At 45.4% G+C, this 27861-nt stretch overlaps 1 protein-coding gene across 4 annotated transcripts in view; it reads left to right on the top strand.

The window, feature by feature from the left end:
* Window positions 1–27861, top strand: part of LOC120060091 (protein quaking-A) — a 126690-nt gene that overhangs the window by 19341 nt on the left and 79488 nt on the right. For all 4 annotated transcript variants that reach the window (XM_039009156.1, XM_039009153.1, XM_039009154.1 and 1 more), the window contains exon 2: window positions 22115–22257. In XM_039009156.1, the coding sequence (XP_038865084.1) occupies window positions 22115–22257 (143 nt within the window). The remainder of the gene's footprint in view (window positions 1–22114; window positions 22258–27861) is intronic.

The following is a 27861-nucleotide window of genomic DNA, read 5'->3' as shown; positions in this document are numbered from 1 at the left end:
ACGCTACATATCCTACCCTTTCCAATCTAACGCTACATATCCTACCCTTTCCAATCTAACGCTACATATCCTACCCTTTCCAATCTAACGCTACATATCCTACCCTTTCCAATCTAACGCTACATATCCTACCCTTTCCAATCTAACGCTATCCCTTAACGCTACATATCCTACCCTTTCCAATCTAACGCTACATATTCTACCCTTTCCAATCTAACGCTACATATCCTACCCTTTCCAATCTAACGCTACATATCCTACCCTTTCCAATCTAACGCTACATATCCTACCCTTTTTCCATGGAAGCAAATCAGCAGTAGAAGTTCTGTCTTAAGAAGTGTTTGCATTTGGGTGCATCAGAATGACTGACTAGTTCTGCTGAGCTGGCCAATTGCGTCATTTGCAGAACTTGCTGAGTGGACCGTTAGCATTGGCATCAAGCTCTACCTCCCTTGTATTACTGTTGTTCTATATGAATGTTGCCTATGGGAGGGACCCAATAGTGATGTCAAGGGCAGCGTGTATGTGTTTTGTGCGTGTCTTAGGCCTATTTTCCATTACCCAGTAATGGCGGCTTGTAGCGCGGAGGGCGATTGGGCTTCATAGCAAGTGATCACCCCAGGGTGTCTTCCTAAATGACTTCCACGCAGAGAGTAATGAACACCTGCCCCCATGGCGGCCATTAAGAACGAGCCCCCATTATGCACTGAGCCGGCCCTCATGAGTACAAGGCGCTGGCGCCGTAGACCCCTCTCCGTGTGGGAAACGGGCACTCCCATGCCTCATTGAGCTGATACCGTGCCCCCCACTGGCACCCAGCCCCATAAAGCAGTTCCACATCACATGTGGTCCCCTGTTCTGATTTTAGCTGCAGGGCGTAACGGCTCTGCAGAGATCCGGAGACTGACTGTTCCCTCTTTAGCTTTCAGATGTGGTAATGGGCTTGATACTGGGAGGAGAGCGCGTCTTTAGGACCGCTCACACAAATGTCCAGGTTTGGGTCTTTTTGTTTTGCAAGAATTGGAGATCTGGCCAAAGCTCCTCCCCTGCGATGGATTTAGGCTGAAAATGAAAGTAAATTGCTAAATTTGCTAAGTTCTCCTTTAGTCAATTGTCTCAGGCCTCTCCTACTCTCTGGCTGTCCAGTCAGACTTCCCCAGACACGCCAGGGTTAATCTCACTGCTCATTGTTTTTTTGCCAACAGGATATAGGAAATAAAGACAGCAGCAGGCTGATTTCAGTCTGTGGAACTTCACACGGGCCCGGAGATTTACCAATGCTGTGGGATCCAAATGTGTGGCAGTCTATTTCTCCAGTCCTCCTGTGTCTGTCTGTTTTCATTGTCTAATCGACACGCTAACTGGCTATGACACATCCTATTGAATTCGTCATGCTGCCGCAACCCATCGCCAATGCCAAGAGTCACGTTAAGCCACATCATGTTTGGCAGATTTTCTGCTGCTAGGCAACCTCAAAGCACTGAGATGTTAATAAAGAATGGCTCTGTCTTCCATCACAACACCAACATAACGCATCTACCCAATCACAGCCACCACAAACCACTGGCTTACTGTTGGAATGCTTCCACTGGAAGGGGAGGAAGAAAGAGAAATGGAGATTTAAACAGTTTTTCCCCCCCCAACGGGAAAGGCTACCATCTCCAAAACAGTCAAGTTTGTTTAAATGGCTAGATAGTATTTCCTGGTGTTATTTGTACAGTTTCTGCTCCTAGGCTCCTACCCCTCCGGTGTTATTTCTGTGTGTTGTGTTCTGCCTCTCTGGAGAGCCGTGGCTACAAACACCGAAGACTCATTTAGTACATTTTTTCCCCCATCAGTTCTGTTTATTTTCTGTATATGCATGTGGTTTGGGGAGTCAGTAGAAATGATCCACATTGGACCTGCGCAGTACACCGAACAGTCCAGTTGTCAGTGTGCATTCTCTGCCGTTACATAAGCGTCTCAGCACCCACTCATTATTGGCGACCATAGAGCGGAACGTGCTGCTTGGACGTGATGTGTGTGTTCTCTACTCCACGTGGGCTTTGTCCCTGTCCAATTTCTGCAGCCGCATGTGTGTGTTGGGAACCAGCGGAAATCGTAGAACAATCAAACCCAATTTGTGTGGTTGTGTATGTCGTCCTCCTTGGCTCACTCGGGGCCCAGGAGAGAAGCAGAGGGAGGAGGAGGATTGAGAGGCCTTGTTACTCCAGTCATTTATTGAGTAGCCTATCTGCTCAAAGACCTGACGCCGGAGGTTTTTACTCTGACTGCTTAGGAGAATCCTGCAAACGTAAATCTCTCCCTGCTGGCCCAGGAAACTGCAGTGTCATGCATTTCACTGGCCGTTTAGTGCTTTCATTTAGTTTTCGGCCAGCAATTACATCGGACCCTGACTCAGGGATTGGGATAGGCTGGTCTGTGTGTAATAAAGTGGGTCTGAGAAGGTTGAGGCCTGCCTATCATTTGCCATCATCCGTCTCACACATCTTGCGCTATTTTTTGCAAACGCCCTGATTTGAACAAAACGGTGCTATCTATGCATCCTCATAGCTGGTATAAATTGTTCCGAAGATGTTTTCTCCCTGTTGATGTTGAAAATGTGACGACTTGTACAGTTTTGGGCGTTTCGAACATTCCGTATGGAACGCTCACGCATGAACGGACCCATCTGCCTATAGGCCGTTAAGTCGGATCATAGAGGGACAATAGCACTAAAGGTTTTAATCGACGAGACAGCTGTGGGTCCTTGATAAGAGCAGAAATGCAGACGTTTTCATGGCTCTATCGCCCACATACTATATTTTTGTTCACCTTCTTTAAGAACCCTTTCTCATGCCTTCCGCCGCAAAGCCTTAACTGTTGAAGTGGAGTGTCGCTTTGGACCAAGTAGTCTGTGGACTGAATAAAAGGAAGGGATTGCATTAAAGGCCAAATCCCTTCACTGCTGTGCTTTGTGATAGATAAAGTGCGCCACTTCAAAGTGGAAAAACGTGTACCTCAGCGAAGGCCCGTCTCAGCCACCACCACCGCTGTGTATTTTAGTAGCGGTCATGTGCCATCCTTGCCTCTCTCCCTCATCTGCTGTCGTTGCTCCTGTGTGCAGCGGGAGACATGATCTATCTCTGTCTCCCTGGAACCTATCCCAGTTTTATTATTTTTTATTTCAGAGTAGATTAGGTGAAGCCAGTTTGAGTGAGAGGGGCTGCCCGGGTGAGAGGGGCTGCCCGGGTGAGAGGGCTCAGGCTTAATTGGTGTTGGGATCCTTCGTTCTCAGGTGCTGGGTATTAGAGGCTTAATGCCCAGTAAATCAGAGTTTAAAGCTGTTTTAGCCAGAGAAGCTGATCGTACTGCCTGGAAATACCACACACAATCAACCATTATGGTTGGGCCGTTTTTATATCATCTATATCGAATAGCGTGATGTTTGACATTGAAATATTGTGATGTGCAAGACTAATCTATTTGAACTTTACAAATCAACAGTTTTATCACTGTATCAATATGTTGAAATTAAGTGACACAGATTATTTAATGAGAATGTGACTATAAAATTGTCTATAATTACAATTGCATAGTCTTTCATTAGCCTCAAAGTCTAAGCGGTGTGTCGGGGGGTCTACTAAGCGAACATATTTACATGTTTTAAGATGGTCATACAATGGATCTTTTAGTGATTTTAGGACCCCTTTAGGTATATACACTGCTCAAAAAAATAAAGGGAACACTTAAACAACACAATGTAACTCCAAGTCAATCACACTTCTGTGAAATCAAACTGTCCACTTAGGAAGCAACACTGATTGACAATAAATTTCACATGCTGTTGTGCAAATGGAATAGACAAAAGGTGGAAATTATAGGCAATTAGCAAGACACCCCCAAAAATGGAGTGATTCTGCAGGTGGTGACCACAGACCACTTCTCAGTTCCTATGCTTCCTGGCTGATGTTTTGGTCACTTTTGAATGCTGGCGGTGCTCTCACTCTCGTGGTAGCATGAGACGGAGTCTACAACCCACACAAGTGGCTCAGGTAGTGCAGTTCATCCAGGATGGCACATCAATGCGAGCTGTGGCAAAAAGGTTTGCTGTGTCTGTCAGCGTGGTGTCCAGAGCATGGAGGCGCTACCAGGAGACAGGCCAGTACATCAGGAGACGTGGAGGAGGCCGTAGGAGGGCAACAACCCAGCAGCAGGACCGCTACCTCCGCCTTTGTGCAAGGAGGTGCACTGCCAGAGCCCTGCAAAATGACCTCCAGCAGGCCGGGACAGGGACTTGCTTCCATTCAGCCACAAGAGCATTAGTGAGGTTGGGCGCTGATGTTGGGTGATTAGACCAGGCTCACAGTTGGTGTTCCAATCCATCTCCAAAGGTCAGTGCTCTGTGCAGGCCAGTCAAGTTCTTCCACACTGATCTAGACAAACCATGGACTTCGCTTTGTGCATGGGGACATTGTCATGCTGAAACAGGACAGGGCCTTCCCCAAACTGTTGCCACAACTTTGGAAGCACAGAATCATCTAGAATGTCATTGTATGCTGTCCTTCACTGGAACTAAGGGGCCTAGCCCGAACCATGGAAAACATCCCCAGACCATTATTCCTCCTCCACCAAACTTTACAGTTGGCACTATGCATTGGGGCAGGTAGCCGTTCTCCTGGCATCCGCTGAACCCAGATTCGGACTGCCAGATGGTGACGCGTGATTCATCATTCCAGAGAACTCGTTTCCACTGCTCCAGACTAACAGTTTTTGTGCTGAAGTTGTGTCCAGAGGCAGTTTGGAACTTGGTAGTGAGTGTTGCAACAGAGGACAGATGTATTTTATGTGCAACACGCTTCAGTACTCGACAGTCGTGTTCTGTGAGCATTTGTGGCCTACCAATTTGCGGCAGAGCCGTTGTTGCTCATAGATGTTTCCACTTCAGAATAACGTCACTTACATTTGATCGGGGAAGCTCTTGCAGGGCAGAAATTTGACGAACTGACTTGTTGGAAAGGATGACAGTGCCACGTTGAAAGTCACTGAGCTCTTCAGTAAGGCCATTCTACTGCCAATTTGTCTATGGAGATTGCATGGCTGGGTGCTCAATCTTATACACCTGTCAGCAACAGATGTGGCTGAAATATCAGAGTCCACATACTTTTTTGTGTATTTTTAAAATGTATTTAACATTTATTTAACCTGTCTGGGAATGGAACCCCTCGCCAACAGCCAGTGAAATTGCAGGGCGCCAAATTCAAACATGTATTATACACCATTTTAAAGATACACTTCTCGTTAATCCAACCACAGTGTCCGATTTCAAAAAGGCTTTTCCGCGAAAGCACAACATATCATTATGTTAGGTCAGCACCTAGTCACAGAAAAACACAGCCATTTTCCAACCAAAGAGAGGAGTCACAAAAAGCAGAAATAGAGATAAAATGAATCACTAACCTTTGATATTCTTCATCAGATGACACTCCCGGGACAACATGTTACACAATACATGTATGTTTTGTTCGATCAAGTTCATATTTATATCCAAAAACCTCAGTTTACATTTGGCTTTGCCTCCAAAACATCCTGTGAATTTGCACAGAGCCACATCAATTTACAGAAATACTCATCATATACTTTGATGAAAGATACAAGTGTTTTACACAGAATTAAAGATACACTTCTTTCTATTGCAAAAGCTTTGTCAGATTTCAAAGTAGCTGTTCCGGCAAAAGCACATTATTCAGTATTCTGAGTACAGCGATCAGCCATCAAAGCAAGCTATACAGTTACCCGCCAAGTTGTGGAGTCAACAAAAGCCATAAATTGCGTTATAAATCTTCTTACCTTTGCTGATCTTCGTCAGAAGACTCCCAGTTCTACAAGAACTGTTTGTTTTTGTTCAATAAAGTCCATCTTTATGTCCAAATAACTTTTGTTTGCACGTTTAGTACACTAATCCAAAAGCACAGAACGCGTTACCATTATCTAGACAAAGTCAAAAAGCTCCATTACAATTCGTTAAAAACATGTCAAACGATGTTTTCAATCAATCCTTAGGGTCTTTTTATCATAAATATGCAGTAATAATACAACCGGACAAGAGCCTTTCCATTACAGAGGAACAGGAATGACCGGCGCACCCGAGAGGTCAACATCCCATTGTCCTCGAGCGAGCCACCTAACCAAACTGGTCTTAATCGACTCCCTTTCTCAATAGAAGTCTGGAAACAACTTCTAAAGACTGTTGACATCTGCTGGAAGCCTTGGGAAGTGCAATTTGACCCCACAGACACTTGATATTAGATGGAGGCTGAATTGAAAACTACAATTTACCACTTCCTGGTTGGATTTTTTCTCAGGTTTTCGCCTGCTATATGAGTTCTGTTATACTCACAGTTTTGGAAACTTTAGTGTTTTCTATCCAAATCTACACACTATATGCATATCATTAGCTTCTGGGCCTGAGTAACAGGCAGTTTACTCTGGGCACACTTTTCATCCAAACTTCCCAATGCTGCCCCCTATCCCAAACAGGTTTTACCTAGGCAAGTCAGTTAATAAGAACAAATTCATATCTCCAATGACGTCCTACACCAGCCAAACACGGACGACGCTGGGTCAATTGTGATACAGTTGTGACGCCTCTAGCACTGAGACAGTGCCTTAGACCACTGCGCCACTCGGGAGCCCGAATTTTATATAGTGTTTCTCATTGTGTGTGTGTGTATCTTAAACTGACAGATTTTTGATGGGGATTAATTTTATTATATTACTTCAATTGATACACGGGTGCGTCAATTTCTTAAAGTTTCGGCGCAAAATGTATTTCTATAAGAGGTCTCCTCAAATATCACCCATTTCTCCTGCTGTCTACTGTGAGGGACACGCATGCACACCTGATGTGAGAGCTCAGGGAGGTCAGGAGGACAGCAGCTTCCAGAATGCTGCAGCAGGATGAGGACAAAGCAATTAAAACGTCCCGATGGAACTCTATTTTTAGATGTACTAATGATTGCCATGGGGTGGGTACAATTTATATATTTAAAAAAAAAAAACTATTTTAAAGGTCATTTTCTGCAATTCAACACATTTTGCCATGCCTTACGTGTTTTCATGTGATATTTGAGTGACTCGAACACTACAACAAAATCAACCGAGCTAATAAAAAACATTAGCTGACATGGGCTAGTTGATCTGGACATTGGACCGTATTCCAGGGTATTTGGGAAATGATGGTTTTTCATAAAATGTGTAGATACTTTTGAAGTTATTACACAAGTTGCCTGCAGGTATTATGTTAGGAGATTAAGCAGGTTGCGTTATTAATTTCACCTGTCACATTATCTAACATTATTAAGATTTTGTAGTTCCCCAGTTGGGGAACCAGACACGTGTTTGTTTGTAAACAGCACAGCGGGAGACGGCGGGAGCTGATGAGGTCATAGGTTTCTGTGTCTATCGGTGAGTCTCTGTTGTGCACATGAGGTGATGAGGTTACACTTTTATGCATTTCACTACTAAATGTTTGCCATCAGGTATCTTACAATGGCTTTCTGCCAGAAGTCAGAGCTCTGGGTGAGTTGTCTCTACAGCTGCCATTTTTATTTGTATCTGTGCTTCCTACTAGCGGGTTACATTTCTCCTCTGTTCTGTGTACACATGCTGCTCTTCCTCCTCTGTTCTTCTCCTCTGTTCCGTGTACACATGCTGCTCTTCCTCCTCTGTTCCGTGTACACATGCTGCTCTTCCTCCTCTGTTCTTCTTCTCTGTTCCGTGTACACATGCTGCTCTTCCTCCTCTGTTCCGTGTACACATGCTGCTCTTCCTCCTCTGTTCTTCTTCTCTGTTCCGTGTACACATGCTGCTCTTCCTCCTCTGTTCCGTGTACACATGCTGCTCTTCCTCCTCTGTTCTTCTTCTCTGTTCCGTGTACACATGCTGCTCTTCCTCCTCTGTTCTTCCTCTGTTCCGTGTACACATGCTGCTCTTCCTCCTCTGTTCTTCTTCTCTGTTCCGTGTACACATGCTGCTCTTCCTCCTCTGTTCCGTGTACACATGCTGCTCTTCCTCCTCTGTTCTTCTTCTCTGTTCCGTGTACACATGCTGCTCTTCCTCCTCTGTTCCGTGTACACATGCTGCTCTTCCTCCTCTGTTCTTCCTCTGTTCCGTGTACACATGCTGCCCTTCCTCCTCTGTTCTTCTTCTCTGTTCCGTGTACACATGCTGCTCTTCCTCCTCTGTTCTTCCTCTGTTCCGTGTACACATGCTGCTCTTCCTCCTCTGTTCTTCTCCTCTGTTCCGTGTACACATGCTGCTCTTCCTCCTCTGTTCTTCTCCTCTGTTCCGTGTACACATGCTGCTCTTCCTCCTCTGTTCTTCTTCTCTGTTCCGTGTACACATGCTGCTCTTCCTCCTCTGTTCTTCCTCTGTTCCGTGTACACATGCTGCTCTTCCTCCTCTGTTCTTCCTCTGTTCCGTGTACACATGCTGCTCTTCCTCCTCTGTTCTTCTCCTCTGTTCCGTGAAATCTGGATACCGCCCAAGTCTACTGACAAGTTACAACTAGCTTTCTAAAGTCTGCGATGACGACGAGGGAAACTGATGCACTACCCAATTTTGAAATGACACCTTGTGCATTCTAATATTAACATTGTCAAGAGTACGTTGAAAGCCTGACTGAGTTCCTGAAATGTTTGTTTATTTTTGGGGCGGGGACTCTGTCCCCTGCGCCCCATAATTTGGGAACACTGAGAGACCTATGACGCTCTGCAGTGTTTTTAATTGCTGCCCTATGTCATCATCTTTGCACCTCTGACAAATAATGTTCTCCCTCCCTCCTGTATAAGCTTTCCATGACTGAATCCTCCCTCTCCTGTCTCTACCCGTTTACTCTACGACTAGACTTGATTGTGTTTTCACTGGGTCAACAGAGAGAGCCCCCACTAGATGTGGTCTGCTCAGTGCTCACATGTACATGTAAAGCACATTCTATTTTTATTTCCTTGTCTTTTGCCTTTAGTCGGAGCCTACTTCTCCTGGCTCTGCAAACCCCTGGGGGAGGGGTTTAGGTTCATGTGTGGGTGAGAATGTGATCTCTTACTGCTGAGTGATGTGAGGAATTGGCCTACTAGGAAGGAACGACAGCAGGGGGAGAAAAGCATTAGCGCTCGCCGTGCTCAATGAGCGGGGGAGGGATGGAGAAAGAGGGGATTTTAGGACAGGAGGACTAAAGCAGACTGACAGTGTGACACGCTAGCCGTCAGCGATCAAGCTTTTCCCCCTTCAGTTGTGTGCCTGTCGTGTTGTCACTCTCTCCATAGTACATGGGTTAGCAGTATAGCACTACCCCTGCCCCCTTTCTCTATAGGCCTATGTGGTCCATGCTGCCCCCTTTCTCTATAGGCCTATGTGGTCCATGCTGCCCCCTTTCTCTATAGGCCTATGTGGTCCATGCTGCCCCCTTTCTCTATAGGCCTATGTGGTCCATGCTGCCCCCTTTCTCTATAGGCCTATGTGGTCCATGCTGCCCCCTTTCTCTATAGGCCTATGTGGTCCATGCTGTCCCCCTTTCTCTATAGGCCTATGTGGTCCATGCTGTCCCCCTTTCTCTATAGGCCTATGTGGTCCATGCTGTCCCCCTTTCTCTATAGGCCTATGTGGTCCATGCTGTCCCCCTTTCTCTATAGGCCTATGTGGTCCATGCTGCCCCCTTTCTCTATAGGCCTATGTGGTCCATGCTGCCCCCTTTCTCTATAGGCCTATGTGGTCCATGCTGCCTCATTGACTGATCAGACAGCTAACGTTCTACACAGCCCCCTCCAGCTCCTCCTAAAAAAGATGAGTTTCTTCACCCTCCTTTCAGGCTCAATATACCATCTGAAAGGAAGGCACCTGGGCTCCTTACATACTGTCATTGTTGTGCGCCGACAAAATACTGCCAAGGACTTGATTTAGGACTACTTCTAGTCTGTCTCAACTTTAGCTTTCGGGTTGACCAGTTCTGTGTTGTTCTGCTCAGGGGAAGTGTTGAAAACAGAGTCAGGAGGTTATGTAGGCCTAGTTATTGATGTCCTGGTCAAGCAGGATATTAGGTTGTATGCTGTCATTCTAAACTAGCCCTCTCTTATCCTAATGCCGTTAAACCTCTTTCTCACTTGTTTGTTCTTAGACCTTTTAACATTAGTTTCCTCTTAACAGTGGAAATGTATCTAGCCTTCACCGTAGCTGAAGAAGGCCAGTCTGCTCTGAGACCTGAGAGTGTGACATTTTCTTGGAACTGTGAATGAGAGAAGAAAAGTGCAGAAACCCGAAGGCGGAGTGAGAGCTGAGGCCTAGGGTGTTTTGGAAGCAGTGAAGAGTCTCACGTCACACGCTGTCAGGAGTCTCCTGTGTGTCTGTGTGTTCTCTCCATCACTGTGACTGTCTTCCTCCCACCACTCAAGTCGACAGTGTTATTTAGTTCCCGTCATATCAGGAGTCGAGAGCAGACCGCTGATATCCCCTACTGTGTGTTAGGCACTAGACAGACAGGGGGGGTAGGCAGACCGTGGGGGGGGTAGGTTAGGCAGAATCTGAGTGGGGAGACTGTGTGGGTGAAGGAGGGAGAGAGACCGTGTGGGTGAAGGAGGGAGAGAGACCGTGTGGGTGAAGGAGGGAGAGAGACCGTGTGGGTGAAGGAGGGAGAGAGACCGTGTGGGTGAAGGAGGGAGAGAGACCGTGTGGGTGAAGGAGGGAGAGAGACCGTGTGGGTGAAGGAGGGAGAGAGACTGTGTGGGTGAAGGAGGGAGAGAGACTGTGTGGGTGAAGGAGGGAGAGAGACTGTGTGGGTGAAGGAGGGAGAGAGACTGTGTGGGTGAAGGAGGGAGAGAGACTGTGTGGGTGAAGGAGGGAGAGAGACTGTGTGGGTGAAGGAGGGAGAGAGACTGTGTGGGTGAAGGAGGGAGAGAGACTGTGTGGGTGAAGGAGGGAGAGAGACTGTGTGGGTGAAGGAGGGAGAGAGACTGTGTGGGTGAAGGAGGGAGAGAGACTGTGGGTGAAGGAGGGAGAGAGACTGTGTGGGTGAAGGAGGGAGAGAAGGAGGGAGAGAGACTGGGTGAAGGAGGGAGAGAGACTGTGTGGGTGAAGGAGGGAGAGAGACTGTGTGGGTGAAGGAGGGAGAGAAGGAGGGAGAGAGACTGTGTGGGTGAAGGAGGGAGAGAGACTGTGTGGGTGAAGGAGGGAGAGAGACTGTGTGGGTGAAGGAGGGAGAGAGACTGTGTGGGTGAAGGAGGGAGAGAGACCGTGTGGGTGAAGGAGGGAGAGAGACTTACTACCTGATATAATCTTACACAGGCAGTCAGTAGTTTCTGATGGCACCGTTCTAGCTAGTGTGTGTGTGCCTCTGTGTGTGGGTGTTAAACAGTACTGGAGAAACGTGTAACATCACAGTTCTTCGAGTGCTACCCTCTGTTACTGCCAGCTCTTTTCCTTTCTCTTCCATTCCGACTGAATGTTCCTCTCACAATCTCCTCTGCCGTTTGACTAGACACACGTCTCCAGGTTGGACTAAGACAAATAATTTAATCGACATCGCCCAGGCAGGGGATAATTTTAGATGAGCCCTGCGTTTGAGAAAAGTCTTGGCGTGAGGATTTTGGCGACGACTAAATTGGATGTTGTCAAATGGCGCACATCTTGGGCTGGAGGCCGACCTCTTATTCTAATGTGACATTTTTTCAGGAAATTAAAAGAGAACGTTCTTGCCAGAGTAGAGGGAGGACTGTTACAATTTGTGTTGGGTGAGTTGCCTGTTGCGAAGACTTTGAAACCTGTTGCCTGGCCCTCCGACAAATCCCTTACCTTTTTAACCTGTCTGGCTCTGGCGTTCCGCCAGCGGAACTCCTCCCACATTCCACTGAAAAGGCAGAGCGTGAAATTCAAAATATATTTTTTAGAAATATTTAACTTTCACACATTAACAAGTCCGATACAGCAAATGAAAGATACACATCTTGTGAATCCAGTCAACATGTCCGATTTTTAAAATGTTTTACAGCGAAAACACCACATATATTTATGTTAGCTCACCACCAAATACAAAAAAGGACAGACATTTTTCACAGCACAGGTAGCATGCACAAAGCCAACCTAACTAACCAAGAACCAACCAAACTAACCAAGAAACAACTTCATCAGATGACAGTCTTATAACATGTTATTCAATAAATCTATGTTTTGTTCGAAAAATGTGCATATTTCAGGTATAAATCATAGTTTACATTGCAGCTACAATCAGAAATTGCACCGAAAGCAGCCAGAATAATTACAGACACCAACGTCAAATACCTAAATACTCATCATAAAACATTTCTGAAAAATCGATGGTGTACAGCAAATTAAAGACAAACATCTTGTGAATCCAGCCAATATTTCGATTTTAAGTGTTTTACAGCAAAAACACAATATAGCATTATATTAGCTTACTACAATAGCCTACCACACTACCGCATTCATTCATCAAGGCACGTTAGCGATAGCAATAGGCACGTTAGCGATAGCGAATAAACCAGCAAGATATATAATTTGACTAACCTTGATAAGCTTCATCAGATGACAGTCCTATAACATCAGGTTATACATACACTTATGTTTTGTTCGAAACTGTGCATATTTAGAGCTGAAATCAGTGGTTATACATTGTGCTAACGTTGTGCTAACGTAGCATCTTTTTCCCACAACGTCCGGATATTTTTTCTGACACACATATTCTGACCAAATAACTATTCATAAACATAACTAAAAAATACATGTTGTATAGGAAATGATAGATACACTAGTTCTTAATGCAATCGCCGTGTTAGAATTCTAAAAATAACTTCATTACGACATCCAGCTTAGGTATAGCGAGAGAGTACCCAAAAGCTGGGCGCCAACGACTAGTACAACATGTTCGACAGATATATGAAATAGCATCATAAAATGGGTCCTACTTTTGCTGATCTTTCATCAGAATGTTGTACAAGGGGTCTTTTGTCGGGAACAATCGTTGTTTGGTTTTAGAACGGCCTTTTTCCCTCTCGATTTAGCAAGCACACTTGCCAAGTGGCGCGAATCTCTCCATCGTCGACAAACAAAGAGAACGGAACACGGCAAAACTCCCGAAAAAATTTCGATAATCTGATTAAACTATATTGAAAAAACATACTTTACGATGATATTGTCACATGTATCAAATAAAATCAAAGCCGGAGATATTAGTCGTCCATAACGACAGCTTATCAGAAGGCAAATCCAGGTCCCTCGCGCTCTCCAGAAAACAGGAAACTGGTGACACGTCATGCCAAGAGCTATTATTCGTGCCCAGATCAAGTTACACACTCAATTTCTTCTCTCACTGCTTGTCGACATCTAGTGGAAGACGTATAAAGTGCATCTAAACTAATAAATATCAAGGACTTTAATAGGCAGCCCCTAGAACAGTGCATCGATTTTAGATTTTCCACTTCCTTTCAGGAAGTTTGCTGCAAAAGGAGTTCTGTTTTACTCACAGATATAATTCAAACGGTTTTAGAAACTAGAGAGTGTTTTCTATCCAATAGTAATAATAATATGCATATTGTACGAGCAAGAATTGAGTACGAGGCCGTTTAAATTGGGCACGATTTTCCCCCAAAGTGAAAACAGCGCCCTCTGTCCTCAACAGGTTATTAAGCACTTCACCACCACCCTGGTCCCCAGCCCGAGACCGCCCCCCCTGGTCCCCAGCCCAAGACCGTCCCCCCCCTGGTCCCCAGCCCAAGACCGTCCCCCCCCCCTGGTCTCCAGCCCAAGACCGTCCCCCCCCTGGTCCCAACCCAATGCCGTGTTGAATAGGTCACAATGTAGCAAAATAGTTTGCAACAGAAAATATACAATTTAGGGTTTCTTATTGGATAGATTCAGATAGGCCCCTCCTTGATTGTCAGGTTTGTTCCATTTGGTTCCAAATGAACACGACCCAGATGTTCTGATCTATAGGGGCCCAATACATTACACCATATATACAGTACCAGTCAAAAGTTTAGACACCTACTCACTCAAGGGTTTTTCTTTGTTACTATTTTCAACATTGTAGAATAATAGTGGAGATATCAAAACTATGAAATAACACATATGGAATCATGTAGTAACCAAAAAAGTGTTAAACAAATCTAAATATATATTTAGATTCTTCAAAGTAGCCACCCTTTGCCTTGATGACAGCTTTGCACATTCTTGACATTCTCTCAACCAGCTTCACCTGGAATACTTTTCCAACAGTCTTGAAGGAGGTCCCACATATGCTGAGCACTTCTAAATAAAGCACAGTGTCACCAGGAAAGCACCCCCACACATCACACCATCTCCTCCATGCTTCACGGTGGGAACTACACATGTGGAGATCATCCGTTTACCTACTCTGCGTCTTCCAAAAACACTGAGGTTGGAACCAAAAATCTCAAATTTGGACTCATCAGACCAAAGGACAGATTTCCACCGGTCTGTCAATTGTTCTTGTTTCTTGGCCCAAGCAAGTCTCTTCTTATTGGTGTCCTTTAGTAGTGGTTTCTTTGCAGCAATTTGACCATGAAGGCCTGATTCACAGTCTCCTCTGATCTGTTGATGTGTCTGTTACTTGAACTCTATGAAGTATTTATTTGGGCTGCAATCTGAGGTGCAGTTAACTCTAATGAAATCCTTTGCAGCAGAGGTAACTCTGGGTCTTCCTTTCCTGTGGTGGTCCTCATGAGAGCCAGTTTCATCATAGTGCTTGATGGTTTTTGCAACTGCCCTTGAAGAAACTTTCAAAGCTCTTAAAATGTTCCACGTTGACTAGGGGGCGATATGGCCAAAATATATCACATGGTGTTTCTCAAATTGTTGACGGTATTTTGTTTTTGATTTAATAAAAGTTCTACATTTGCTTTGAGTAATGCGTGACCCTAGTGTGGCAACACATACATATTCTAAATGATTTCAATGGGTCTTTCTCCATTTTGATTGTTTTATACTGTTCAATTCAACTTCGACCTACAATCATTTCCTGCATTTCTGTCAATTTCTGCATTTCCTGCACTCATTTGAGATCATTTCCACACTGCCACGATATGGGCAAAAATACTAGGCCTTATTTTTAACCAAATGTTGTGATTTAGATCAGAACACTTGGGTGAACTTTTGGAATCATGGAAATAGAATGTTTATTCTAATTCTATAGTTAGAATATAAATAATGGTGGGCACTTTGAATACAGTGTTTGACATGACAACGAATGAAAATGCCATGGACCAGTTATCGTGACAGGGTAGGAACCCAAGTGATGTTTAGTGTTTCCTAGGGGACCCTATAATCTTTGTATACATTAAATCTTTATTCATATAGCCAACATATTCCTGCTTCGCCTATTCCTCTTTGATATAGAAGATACTGTTGCACAAACAACATGCTGATTTAGGCCTCCACCAGTACTGGTATCAGGCTGTATTAGCTAGCTACGTTGCTCTGACTCAGTACTTTTATTAGCTAGCCAGCTAACTCGTGATTAGCATAAGTGGCTAACACGATTTCGCTCAACTTGCTAAGAAAATACAAACTAAATTTCTGCAGATGTAAGAAACACTAACTAATATTGTAATTATAGAACGCTTGTGGATTAATATTAAGATCAAAGTGGAAACAACATCGTCATCAACATTGTTGCATGTACTGCATTGATCATGTAGACTGAATGCAAGTGTCTCGTGCTCAAGCAGTAACAAATGTGCTCCTTGAGTGACGGGCTAGGTCTGTATGGAGAGAGAGAGCGGAGAGGGATGACTCAAGTAGTGGAGTAAACTATAAAAATGGACGTTACGCAAGGCGTATCACATTTAACAAACAAAACATTCAAATACCGTTAGAAGGTAACGTAAAAACCCGAACCGGTCCATGCATAAATACTGGTGTGTGTGTGTGTATAGTAAATTACGGTATACCGCCCAGCCCTAACATTGACTGACCTTCATGGCTTACAGTAATGATGGACTTTCATTTCTCTTTGCTTATTTGAGCTGTTCTTGCCATAATATGGACTTGGTCTTTTACCAAATAGGGCTGTCTTTTGTAAATCACCCATACATACCATGTCACAACACAACTGATTGACTTAAGAAGGAAATCAATTCCACAAATTAACCTTAACAAGGCGTACTTGTTAATTGAAATGCATTCCAGGTGACTACCTCATGAAGCTGGTTGAGAGAATGCCAAGTGTGCATAGCTGGCAAGGCAAAGTGTGGCTACTTTGAAGAATCTCAAATATAAAATATATTTTTGTTACTACATGATTCCATATACTGTATGTTATTTCATATTTTTGATGTCTTCACTATTATTCTACAATGTAGAAAATAGTCAAATAATGAAACTCTTGAATGAGTAGGTGTCCAAACTTGACTGGTACTGTGTGTATTATATGTATACTGAATCCCTTCCTCAATCCAACAAATCGGGGAGACAATTGGACAGTTCAACTAAGGCCAGGCCAACGATGAATTGTTCAACATTGAACTGCTGATTTGATTTGTCCTGACCTAAGTAGCTGTGTCCTCCTCCAAGGGAGGGACCTAGCCACTTAGCAGTCCCGCAACCCCCCCATTAATATATTGACAGATGAATAGATTTTTCACAAAGTCATGCTAATGGGGAGGAGTGATGTGATCTCAGCGGTCTGACCTGGGCCGGCACACTCTGTGACCCATGGAGGAAGGACGTTTATGTTGTAATGGAAGGTTGGGTTAGGTGTGTGTGTGTGTGTGTGTGTGTGTGTGTGTGTGTGTGTGTGTGTGTGTACCCAGCCCCACCCTGTGCATCCCCCATATGCTTCCCACTGTAGAGATTCTACCCAGCTGCATGCCAGATGTACCTAACCACATTTGATTGTGTAATTGTGTGTGTTAAACCTCATCGATTTAAAACCTGTCAATCCCTTGTCGGGGTAAAAATTCAAACATAAAAAAATAGAAGTTGGTGCACTCGTCTGTGGTTTTTGGTGTTGGAGGTTAGTTATGCTGTAGAGGTGATTTCCCTCCCCTGTCATTCGGGGTCAGGTATTGACATGGATTATTCTCATGCGGAGGCTTAAATAGAAGCCCTGCCTTTTTGAGGCCCACCCCAGATAGGTTACCTTCCACCCCTCTCCTTCAGATGACCTCTGTTCCCCCAGCCTTCAGGGGATGAGACGCAGCACGGACCGGCTCTGAAGGATTTTACTGTCTGGTGTGAGTCATCCCATCTAATATTAAATACATCAAAAAACTAAGGACATGGAACACTACCATGCACACACCATCACTGATAAAAGGTCAGCTCATTGCAATTGTGGAGGAATACAAATACCTTGGGCTAGTCATTGACAAGCTGTCCTGGGATCAGTGTACTGTTGCTATTTTTTAAGAAAGACCAACGGACTGTATTTTCTACAGAAACTGCACTTTTTAATGTTGATCTAACCATCATGGTTCTCTATTATAAATCATTCATTGAGAGCATTCTGTCCTACTGCTTGACCTGCTGGTTTGGGAATATCAGGGTTGCACAGAAAAATAGGTGGGACAAGATAGTCAGGACATCATGGAGCAGCAACAGCAAGAACTATCATCTCTCTACCTGGGCAGAGCCCTCCATCTCTCTACCTGGTCAGAGCCCTCCATCTCTCTACCTGGGCAGAGCCCTCCATCTCTCTACCTGGGCAGAGCCCTCCATCTCTCTACCTGGGCAGAGCCCTCCATCTCTCTACCTGGGCAGAGCCCTCCCATCTCTCTACCTGGGCAGAGCCCTCCCATCTCTCTACCTGGGCAGAGCCCTCCCATCTCTCTACCTGGGCAGAGCCCTCCCATCTCTCTACCTGGGCAGAGCCCTCCCATCTCTCTACCTGGGCAGAGCCCTCCCATCTCTCTACCTGGGCAGAGCCCTCCCATCTCTCTACCTGGGCAGAGCCCTCCCATCTCTCTACCTGGGCAGAGCCCTCCCATCTCTCTACCTGGGCAGAGCCCTCCCATCTCTCTACCTGGGCAGAGCCCTCCCATCTCTCTACCTGGGCAGAGCCCTCCCATCTCTCTACCTGGGCAGAGCCCTCCCATCTCTCTACCTGGGCAGAGCCCTCCCATCTCTCTACCTGGGCAGAGCCCTCCCATCTCTCTACCTGGGCAGAGCCCTCCCATCTCTCTACCTGGGCAGAGCCCTCCCATCTCTCTACCTGGGCAGAGCCCTCCCATCTCTCTACCTGGGCAGAGCCCTCCCATCTCTCTACCTGGGCAGAGCCCTCCCATCTCTCTACCTGGGCAGAGCCCTCCCATCTCTCTACCTGGGCAGAGCCCTCCCATCTCTCTACCTGGGCAGAGCCCTCCCATCTCTCTACCTGGGCAGAGCCCTCCCATCTCTCTACCTGGGCAGAGCCCTCCCATCTCTCTACCTGGGCAGAGCCCTCCCATCTCTCTACCTGGGCAGAGCCCTCCCATCTCTCTACCTGGGCAGAGCCCTCCCATCTCTCTACCTGGGCAGAGCCCTCCCATCTCTCTACCTGGGCAGGGCAGAGCCCTCCCATCTCTCTACCTGGGCAGAGCCCTCCCATCTCTCTACCTGGGCAGAGCCCTCCCATCTCTCTACCTGGGCAGAGCCCTCCCATCTCTCTACCTGGGCAGAGCCCTCCCATCTCTCTACCTGGGCAGAGCCCTCCCATCTCTCTACCTGGGCAGAGCCCTCCCATCTCTCTACCTGGGCAGAGCCCTCCCATCTCTCTACCTGGGCAGAGCCCTCCATCTCTCTACCTGGGCAGAGCCCTCCAGAAGGCTAATAAAATAGTGGATTACTCTTCCCATCCACTCCACCCTGAATTCCAGCTCCTTCCCTCTGGACGCAGGTACAGACCCCCAAAAATAGGGCCGTGTTCTCTTTTATTCTGAATGCAATTCTGCAACTTAACAATATGTTGCACTAATTGCACTTAGCGTAAGCGCTATGAAACTGCACGTACCCTGCCTATTTGTTTCCTTTGCTATTTATTGTACATTTTTAGATGTTATGTTTTATGACTGCTGCAAGATGAATTGCCTCTGAGGACATAATGTTTTCTGAATCAGCCTCAGCAGTGGTTGTGACGGTTCTCCCTCACCTCCATTGGTCTGAAATGAACTCTCCTCTGTTCTGCTAAACCGCCTACCAAGGTGCTGTTTTGGATTTTACCTCAACATTTTATTGGGGCAATAAGGAAGGGTGGTTGGGGCCCAATGGAGATGTGTGTGTGTGTGTGTGTGTGTGTGTGTCAGTCAGGGCCGGACATGGGAAGAGTGGTCATGCGGCTTTCCAATGGTTGTCCATAGAGCCCGACCGATATGGGATTTTGGGGATCTGATTTTAGAATGGAAATATTCACAAACTGATATCTGCCCCCCAAAAAATTGATGGAAAAACTGTTACTCTAGTGAAAGGAGGATAAACTGTTACTCTAGTGAAAGGAGGATAAACTGTTACTCTAGTGAAAGGAGGATAAACTGTTTTGATTCCAGAAAACATGTGCCTAGGCTCTGAAGACTGAGCTGCCTCATGCTAGCCAGCTGCAAAACGACAGGACACATTTTCAATGAATTGGTTTTTAGCTGTGTTTTCATCCATTTGTAGGGGCTTTAGCCACTGAATTCTGCTAGTTGTCACTTGAAAGTAAAAACATCAATCACAAAATGTGCTGCTGGCACAGCTCTGCCTCTCGCCCCAAGCGTTGCCCCAGTGAACTGTCTTTGTGTCCCTACCTCATTCAAGTTGACACTTAATGGTTAACGTAAACGTTTAGCGTAGGGACATTCCAAGGATCCTGGATTAGCACTGATTCTCAGTGGTGTCAAGTACGCTCACCCAGCTAGCACAGTGGTTCTGGGCCCATTCCGGCTGAGAGTCGGGGCACTCGGCTGATTAGGCGGTATTACTTATGGCTAGAATGCGGGGATTGAGCTCGTGCCGATTCCGGTGAGAGTTATCTCTTGGGCTGCTTTATGTAATTAACATTTCATTATTTATTTTTCCATATGTTATCATTGTTTCCGTGATCCAAAAATACAATTAACATTTACATAATTCTTTAAGAGTCCTGTTTTTAAGTAGTATTTTTATACTTTGTGCAAGGCAATTGATAAGCATTAACTTTGGATGGAGCCTCCCGAGTGGCAAAGCGGTCTAAGACACTGAATCGCAGTGCAAACTGCATTGCTACAGATGCTTGTTCGATACTCGTACTCGCGACCGGGAGACCCATGACGCGCGGGACAATTAGTCCAGTGTCGTCCGAGTTAGGGGAGGGTTTGGCTGGCCCGCGATTCCCTTGTCCCATTGCGCTGTAGCGACTCCTGTGGCGGGCGTGAATGCAGTCACCAGGTGTGCAGTGTTTCCTTTGGTGGATGAGTACAATTTGTATGCCTAAAATGTATAATTGTAATATTTGAAATGACTAAATCTGGTAATTTTGTATACATTTATTTAAATTTGCATCGGGCCCCTTCTGGGAGGATTCTGGTAAGATTCCGTCAAAGTTGGCTGAATTCCGGTAGTCGTTAACGACCCGATGTATCTGGGCCGATTCTGGGCTGTCATTCATTTTGATTCCGGGCCGAGTCCAACACCCGATTCCGGGCCGATTCAATCAGTTCCTGTCCCCTGGAAGAGGGCCGCTTCTGGTCCGATTCCTCATTGCTAGCTGGGTAGTTAGCTGGCTAGCTAGCTAGCACTCGTCATGGAAATGAGTCTGGTGAAACTTGAATTTGGACCAGTCCCTGACAATGAAACCCACACATCAAAATGTAGCTATGAGCGCTACTTCGTAACTTCCTATGTTTTTTATTACTGTCTCTGAAAACATTTGAATGACAGAGCTTGAGGTATACCCTTCACAAAGAGCAAATATAACACACCAGATTTCGCTGGCTTCACTAAAGGGCGGTAACGTTAAAGTTACTACAGAATTTAATGTTCTTAGCATGATGCTTGCTTTACATTTAGGCATAGCGTCCTTTGTCATGACACTTGACACCCTACCATGACACTTGACACCCTACCATGGCTAGTAACCGAAAGGTTGCAAGTTCGAATCCCTGAACTGATAAGGTACAAATTTGTCGTTCTGCCCCTGAACAAGGCAGTTAACCCACTGTTCCCCGGTAGGCCGTCGTTGAAAATAAGAATTTCTTCTTAACTGACTTTCCTAGTTAAATAAAGGTAAAATAAAATAAACACGTGACAACCTATCGTGACACTTCACGTAAACAGTATGTGGCCAGTCTGCATTTTTGGCACTATTGAGCTGGCAAACTTCTATCTACTCGGCGCTCACCGTAGAAGTAGTAACGATTAGTAGTAGTTCTCTCCTCCGACTGGTGTAGTTGCGTTGGGAGACAGTGTCCAGTCTTGCTGTAGTGCCAAGGCAAGATAGACTTATAGCCATGTAAAGAGCGCCCTCTTCAGGACAAATAATTATATTGGATCTGTCCTTTTTGGTGGATTAAACACCGGTACGAATGCATCTGTAAAAGGTTATCGGTCTATTTTTAAAATATATTTTGTTATATTTGAACGTCTTGTCTCAACATGCCCCCTGGAGATCACCTTGACTACATGGCCTCGTCTGTTTTATCTGACAGGCTGATCTGAGCTGAAGGCATATCTCCCCCTGAACGATTAGCTCGCTCCCTCTGTCCTATGCGCCCTCTGTCTGCTGCTGCCCCCAACACACTATTTAACTAGACTAGCCACCATTGACCACCTCAACGCACGGCTGTGGCCAGAATGAATCAGTTGGACGGGCATTTTTATTATAAAAAAAATAAAAATAAATCCCACATGACCTGTTTGCACACTTAAAAATTCTGTTAATGGGTGTTATGATAAAGACCATAGGCAGTTCATGAGTTTCAAGTTTGGGGAAGCTTACAGTTGATCCTACCATTTCTACCCATCTGTGTGCCATGTCACTCCGATTCCTACCATTTGCTTAGTTTTGTGTCCAGTGCCGTTGTCTTGACTTTTCCATAGCCTTTCAAGTGTGTTTGTTTTGTGGGTAATTCTGCATCCAGTCCTCTAACCGTGTGTTGTCTGTGCTTGTGTGTTTCAGAGATCAACAGAGTGAGGAAAGACATGTACAACGACACAGCCAACGGACCTGTAGACAAACACCCTCTGGAATTACCCGAGGCCCTGGGGCCAATCATTCATCTGCAGGAGAAGCTCTTTGTGCCTCTAAAAGAGCACCCTGACGTAAGCCATGTCTCACACACACACACACACACACACACACACACACACACACACACACACACACACACACACACACACACACACACACACACTACATATCTGTGTAGATGTTTATATACCACACATCACACACACGCGCACACAGGCTCCTTGTTACATTCAGATTTAACCCTGTCAGTTGTCTCTACCACCAAGTTCACCTTGTCCTTGCCTGTGATGACAAGGCGTCAGCGCTTTGATGGCCCTGCTCAAACAAATAGCCCATAATGTACCTAGTCAATCAGGAGCTATAGAGAGCTATCCTTGAACTCCTTTTCTCTGGTGGCTCACCCTCTCTCTCTTCCCCTCTCCGTATCCCACATGCAGAGGGGAGAGGACAGGAGGGGGGGGGGTAAATGGTAGTTTATAGCCTTACATTGTCACTGAAGGCCAAAGGAGTCCTCACGCCCTCTCCCTCGGTCCCTATTTTCTCCCTACTATCCATTGTTATCACACAGAATAACATTGAAACCTACTGCACTGCACAGCATTGAAACCTGCTTCACTGCACAACATTGAAACCTGCTTCACTGCACAGCATTGAAACCTGCTTCACTGCACCTCACATCATTGAAACCTGCTTCACTGCACAGCATTGAAACCTACGGCACAGCATTGAAACCTGCTTCACTGCACTGCACAGCATTGAAACCTGCTTCACTGCACAGCATTGAAACCTGCTTCGCTGCACTGCACAGCATTAACCTGCTGCACTGCACTGCACAGCATTGAAACCTGCTTCGCTGCACTGCACAGCATTAAAACCTTCTGCACTGCACTGCACAGCATTAAAACCTGCTTCGCTGCACTGCACAGCATTGAAACCTGCTTCGCTGCGCTGCACAGCATTGAAACCTGCTTCGCTGCGCTGCACAGTATTGAAACCTGCTTCGCTGCGCTGCACAGCATTGAAACCTGCTTCGCTGCGCTGCACAGCATTGAAACCTGCTTCGCTGCGCTGCATTGAAACCTGCTTTGCTGCACAGAAATCAAATCAAACTTTGTGACGTGCTGAATACAACAAGTGTAGTAGACCTTACCGTAAAATGCATTGAAACCTGTTTTACTACACAGAATAGCATTGAATTGAATGCTACAAATTTGCTCCACCAGTGGTGGTATCATTGAAGGTGAATTCTACTCTGTGGCCACCCGGCTAAATGAGTTGCCTCCACAAGGAAAACAGGACGCTACCAGCTGTTTACGATTTAGTTACCCAAATGGGCGGAGGAGCAGGTGGAGAGGGAAGGGAGAGGGGGTTAGGAGAGGGAAGGGAGAGGGGGTTAGGAGAGGGAAGGGAGAGGGGGTTAGGAGAGGGACGGTGTTGAAAACAACCTTTCCAAAAATACACGGGGAGGTAGAAAATAGAAGGCTCACCACTCGACTCTGAATGGCCCGTGAAAGCATCCAGAGTTGAGACTGGACTAGACTGGACGGAGAGGGTTGTAGCTGTATAGAATAAGTACACGGCAAGGACACAGAGAGGCCTGGGTAGGAGCACAGACGGACGCTGTCAATTCTATCTGTAGAGGTCAGGGGAGGTTATAGGATGGAGTGTTTGCTTTGGGGGTTGTATCTGTAGAGGTCAGGGGAGGTTATAGGTCAGGGGAGGTTATAGGATGGAGTGTTTGCTTTGGGGGTTGTATCTGTAGAGGTCAGGGGAGGTTATAGGTCAGGGGAGGTTATAGGATGGAGTGTTTGCTTTGGGGGTTGGGGCCATGGTATTGATGAAGGAGAATATGTGTACACAGTGTGAGGTGTTTGGGGAGTTTTGCCGGGTGGGTGGGAAGGGCACCAGTTCCCACCAGCCCAGTCCAACTCAACCTCAGCCATGATCCCCAAGCCAGAAGACTGCTGAACAATTAATCAAAATGGCCACCGGACTATTTACATTGACCCCCTCCATTTGTTTTGTACACTGCTGCTACTCGCTGTTTATTATCTATGCATAGTCACTTCACCCCTACCTACATGTACAAATGACCTCTAACCTGTACCCCCGCACACTGACTCGGTACCGGTACCCCCTGTATATAGCCTTGTTCTTATGTTACTGTGTTACTTTTTATTATTTTTACTTTAGTTTATTTGGTAAATATTTTCTTAACCAACAGTGCAGATCAAGAAGAGTTAAGGGCTTGTAAGTAAGCGCATGTGACAAATTAAGTTTAATTTGATACTGAGTTAAATTCACAAGATATATATCCAGATGTATATCTGGTGAGGGAGGGGAGGGGCATCCCCTAAGCTAGTTGACGTGGGGAGGCTGAATGACAGCTTTCCCGTTCGCACCGGAGACCCGTCTGGAATGGTGGGACGTGCTTTAAAAACACGGCCAGGCATCCTCAGCTGACCTCTAAAGTCCAATGTTTTCCCTCTCTTTCCCCCTCTTTCTCTTTCTTTCTCGTGCTCTCTCTTGCACTCTTTCTCTCTCTCTCATATGCAACACCGGTCAGGTCATTAAGGCAGTAACTTAATATAAATGTAAAAAAAGGTTAAATCGTTGAGGCTGTTTATAGAAAACCTGATTGAAACCAGAGGAAGACTAGACCAACATGAGATTTGTCTCCGCTGTAATGGAGTTGCTGCGTTAGGTTAGAGTCACTCTCTTATTAGGCGGCCTTGTATGTCTGGAAAACTATGCCAACTGTAGTCAACAGAAGAGCACAGCCTGAGTCACTCTGACCTCAAACGGCAGCATAAATATTGTGTAAGCCTAATGAGTATAGCTGTCATGGCAACCCCTTAGCTTTCCTGTTGTGAGATATTCATTGTTTTGCTAATGTTTCATAGAGATTTCATAGCTGCATATGTTAGCATTTTTATTTAGTTAACCTAGCATTAGCCTAGCTGTTAGCTTAGAGAGAAGTGGGATGAAGCTGGGTTGTGTTCTGTGATGCAAGGGCCTAGCAAAGGGGGTCTAATGTTCTCTTTTAGGCCAGATGAGCTCTCCCTTCTCTGCCTAAATATTTTCTTGTACCCGAGAAAGCGAGATAAAATAATCAGTCACCATTGAGAAATCCCAGCTGTTTCCGTGCTGTTCCGAGGATACTGTAAAGATAATTATTAGCAGAGGGAATTTTCTCCTCCCGTTCACCTTTCCGGGTGATTTGAGTTTGAGTTTATTTTTACAGGGACAGTGCACATTAATCAACGTTTCAGTAAAAGTGCCGGTTTTAGCCAGCCGGCTAATTTTCAACCGCAGTCCCTGGGCAGGTTATTAAAAACAATTACAATATAGACAATAGCAACATAGAACAAGACATAGCATACAGACATAGCAACATAGGACAAGCAAGACGTAGCATACAGACAGAGCAACATAGAACAAAAAGCAGCAAGACAAAATTCATAAAAGCAACAAAGTGTTTCCACACCTCACAAGTTACAGACAACAGACATGGAAAGCGGCAACACACAGCTAGGGACCATGTTCACAAATCTGATTGACCTTTAGCCATGTCTTCAAGCATTTTGTGAAAGTGTGATATGTGGTGCAGTTATGTGTGTCTGATGGCAGTGTATTCCAGACATGGGAAGCTCTCACAGAGAAAGCGGATTTACTAAAGGTGCTTTTCCTTAGGGGAACTACACAGTCACCTCTCATGGCAGACCTTGTGGATCTGCTGCCATATGTTTGGGTTTTCTGTTTAACAAAAATACTGAGTGGAGGGGGAGCCAAGCCATTTAGGATCTTGAATACAAGACATGCATCGGTGTATTGCACAAGATTTTCCCAACTCAGGAGCTCATGCTTTCTGAGGATGTGACAGTGATGATGGCTATTGGGCTTCCTATCAAGCACTTTGAGAGCCTGTTTGTAGACAGACTGAATAGGTCTTACTGTTGTACAGCAAGCTTGGGCCCAACTAGTCAAGCAGTATGTTAAGTGGGGGAGTATCATAGATTTGAAGTACAGTTTTGCTACTTCTGTAGTCAAACAATTTCGTATAAATCGGAAATTAGCTAGGTTGAATTTGGTTATTTGAATTACCTTTTTCACATGCTTTTTAAAAGAGAGGTTGGAATCAAGTATGATGCCAAGGTACTTAAAATCAGATACCACCTGGAGCTTCTCCCCTGACACATAGACATCTGGCTCAGTAGCATCTGTTGCCCTCTTTGTGAAGAACATGCAAACAGTTTTTTTCACATTGAGATGCAAACACGAGTCACTGAGCCACTTTGTAACCTGGACCATTACAGTAGTGAGTTCTTGTGCAGCTTGTTGTTTGCTCTTTGCATGCACATATATCACTGTATCATCTGCATACATTTGAACTTCAGACCCAGTACAGACAGAAGGCAGATCATTAATGTACAGGCTGAACAGGAGGGGCCCCAGTATTGACCCTTGGGGCACACCCACATCATAGCTAAGAGTGGGCGACAGCTCATTGCTCACTCTGACACACTGAGTTCTGCCTTCAAGGTATGATTTCATCCATCTCAAGGCATCGGGGGAAAAGTTGAACTTGGACAATTTTGTGATGAGAATCTCATGGTTAACAGTATCAAAAGCCTTCCTTAGGTCCAGAAACACAGCCCCAACAACGCCCCCTTTGTCCATCTTGGACTTCACATTTTCCAGAAGAAAGCAGTTGGCCGTTTCTGTGGAGTGTTTCGCTCTGAAGCCAAACTGCATGGAATGTAATGTGAAGGGGCTGTTGTTGAGGTGGGCAATCAGTTGTTCTGCTACACACTTTTCAACAACCTTTGACACCACAGGTAGTATACTAATGGGCCTGTAGTTACTCACGTCAGTAGGGTCGCCTGATTTAAAGATGGCCGTTATTATGGCCGACTTCCATACCCTTGGAAACACCCCGAGACCAATAGATGTGTTGGTGACCTTAGTAATGGGGCCAATGAGTGACTCTTTGTAGTTTTTAAGAAAGGTAGAGTCCATCCCAAACACATCTTTGGCTTTAGAGTTCTTTAGTGAGCTAATCACCTTGTCCACCTTTGACTCAGAAACCTCCCTTATGATGAAGACAGGTTGAGCATCATTTACTAGCACTGAGCCCAAGAAACCAGTGGAGGGGTTCTGTGTCAGTACCCTGACAGAGTCAATAAAGTAGGAATTGAAGGCTATTGCTATTTCGACTGCATCCTGTGTTAGATTGTTATTCACCAAGATTTCTAGTCTTTTTGCAGTGTTACTATGGTCTTTCCCTGTTAACTTTTTTAGATTCTCCCAGATCAGTTTAGAATTTCCCTTTGCTTCACCAATTATGTTAATAAAAAAGTTTGCCTTGGCCTGTCTGATTTCTTTCATCACCTTATTTCTCAACATGGTAAACCTACGTCTGTCATGCTCTAATTTGGATCTTAGGGCTATTTTTAGATAATAATCTCGTTCTTTCATCAATTTCCAGATTTCTCCATTTAGCCAAGGAAGAGTGCTCTTTTGGCCAGGTTTGGATTTGATTTTCTTTAGGAAACCATTTAATGTAGTCTGGATTGTGGATAGAAAAACTTGACTATCAGCTTCCACGTCTGCATAGGACAAGAGATCATTCCAGTTAATTCCCTTAATTGCGTTTTCAAAATAGCTTAATTCAC

This window comes from Salvelinus namaycush, chromosome 15 (assembly GCF_016432855.1).
Source record: "Salvelinus namaycush isolate Seneca chromosome 15, SaNama_1.0, whole genome shotgun sequence".
Taxonomy (NCBI): Eukaryota; Metazoa; Chordata; class Actinopteri; order Salmoniformes; family Salmonidae; genus Salvelinus; species Salvelinus namaycush.
Note: the sequence above shows the minus strand (reverse complement) of the source record. Positions and strands in the feature narration are given on the sequence as shown.